This window comes from Notothenia coriiceps, unplaced genomic scaffold, assembly GCF_000735185.1.
Source record: "Notothenia coriiceps isolate Sejong01 unplaced genomic scaffold, NC01 NC01_scaffold00014311, whole genome shotgun sequence".
Classification (NCBI taxonomy): Eukaryota; Metazoa; Chordata; class Actinopteri; order Perciformes; family Nototheniidae; genus Notothenia; species Notothenia coriiceps.
In genome coordinates this window covers 1-2,113 of record NW_011347012.1, presented here as the reverse complement: position 1 = coordinate 2,113, position 2,113 = coordinate 1, and the positions used below count along the sequence as shown (strand labels likewise).

General features: G+C 44.0%; 1 protein-coding gene across 1 annotated transcript; it reads right to left on the bottom strand.

Annotated features, from left to right (window-relative positions):
* Positions 1 to 439: 439 nt before the first annotated feature.
* LOC104948460 (nuclear pore complex protein Nup133-like) lies at positions 440 to 1,341 on the bottom strand (the record flags this gene model as incomplete). The annotated part of the gene is made up of 2 exons (XM_010774665.1): positions 440 to 610; positions 1,108 to 1,341. Coding segments are annotated over 2 exons (405 nt in total), but the record flags the coding sequence as incomplete, so codon positions are not given.
* Between the last annotated feature and the right edge of the window lie 772 nt (positions 1,342 to 2,113).

Below are 2,113 nucleotides of genomic sequence, written 5' to 3'. Positions count from 1 at the left end.
TTGTTCTGATTTTACGTAAGGGGCTTTTAGAGCATTAGGAAAAGCGCTATAACAATTCAATGTATTATTATTATTATTATTGTAGGAGCCATTTTCTCATTTTAGAGTACATGTATAGCATGAGATTGTCTTGTTGGGTTTTGCAGAATAAAGGCGTCTTCAGACCTTGGTGGTTGGGCGCGTGACAGCTTGGTTCCTTATTTTACCTTTAATATTTGAAGTATCAGATTATATAAGAATTAGTTTGTTTGAAAACATTCATTTATTTTTTCCACTGCCTTTTTGGAATAAACAAGCAGATTTTACTTTTCAAATCGCATCTGGACATTTCTTAAATGTTTTCTCTCAGCCCACGAGTGAATCACAGACAAAAGACTAAAACAAATGGATATCGTAGTCACTACAATTATTATGATAATGATATGTTAGTGAGACTCACCGTGTCGTTGGCCGGCGGGGAGAGCATGCCGAACAGACTGGAGACTCTGCGTCCGATCCCAGAGAGAACGCCCTGCCCTCGCTGCAGCGCGCGGTACTGAAGCTTTCCAGAAGAGTCTACACTCGCTCTCATGAGATGGTTCTTCTCTGAGGTCAAGATGAAGCTCCCGCCCTGAAAAAAGAGGACAGGAGAGTTAGAAAAGATAGCCGGAGTCAAACCCGGGTCCCCAAAACAGAGTCTGAGCCCCATTACATCCAACAACAAATCCCATTTACTGAAGATGTACTTGCTGTAGAGGCTCTACGGTTAGTAGAAGTTAAGTAGAAGAATAAAGTACTTAAATAAACGTACCAGGTAAAATTCCACCAGTGGGAAACAATGTATACCTAAATTGAGTCCCTACGAAGCTAAACGTGGCTTAAGGCTGTGACGCGTGTTCAATAAGAAAGTCCGTACTGATGTTGAAAGTGTTAATGATGTTTAATAAACAAAATGAAACACATGATGACTTAGGTAGAAGTCAGACCACACAGTCAACAGAATAAAGCACAATCTCACCCTCTGTCAACCGGGAAGTGCTCAACAATTACAAATGAAAGTGATGTAAACAAATCATATGGATACATTAATATACTGAGGCTGAATAGCATAATTGCTCCTACACTTACTTTGACAGCGAGCACAAAGTTGCAGAGGTCCCCCAGGTCCACGTCTGTCTCGGTGAAGTTCCCCTCCTGAGACAGACTGGGCCACAGGCGGGCCGTTCCCTCCACAGACAGGACCAGCACGGAGATGGACTGAACGCCGGCCGCCTCCAGAGGAGCGGCGGAGGAAACGGCCACCAGGTCGGCCGTGTAGTTGTACTCGCTGTCGGGAAGCTGCAGCTCCTTACACACCGACAGCTGCAGGACAACAGAGGGGGGAGGTGGAAGTTATTAATCTGTGAGGGTTTCCTCCTGGGTTGGGAGGGTTACTTGGAAGGTCACCTATTATGCAAAACCCTTTTCTCCATGTCTCTTCTACATCAACATGTGTCCCCTCTTCTTCATGTCTCTTCTACATCAACATGTGTCCCCTCTTCTTCATGTCTCTTCTACATCAACATGTGTCCCCTCTTCTTCATGTCTCTTCTACATCAACATGTGTCCACTCTTCTTCATGTCTCTTCTACATCAACATGTGTCCCCTCTTCTTCATGTCTCTTCTACATCAACATGTGTCCCCTCTTCTTCATGTCTCTTCTACATCAACATGTGTCCCCTCTTCTTCATGTCTCTTCTACATCAACATGTGTCCCTTCTTCTTCATGTCTCTTCTACATCAACATGTGTCCCCTCTTCTACATCAACATGTGTCCCCTCTTCTTCATGTCTCTTCTACATCAACATGTGTCCCCTCTTCTTCATGTCTCTTCTACATCAACATGTGTCCCCTCTTCTTCATGTCTCTTCTACATCAACATGTGTCCCCTCTTCTTCATGTCTCTTCTACATCAACATGTGTCCCCTCTTCTTCATGTCTCTTCTACATCAACATGTGTCCCCTCTTCTTCATGTCTCTTCTTCATCAACATGTGTCCCCTCTTCTTCATGTCTCTTCTACATCAACATGTGTCCCCTCTTCTTCATGTCTCTTCTACATCAACATGTGTCCCCTCTTCTTCATGTCTCTTCT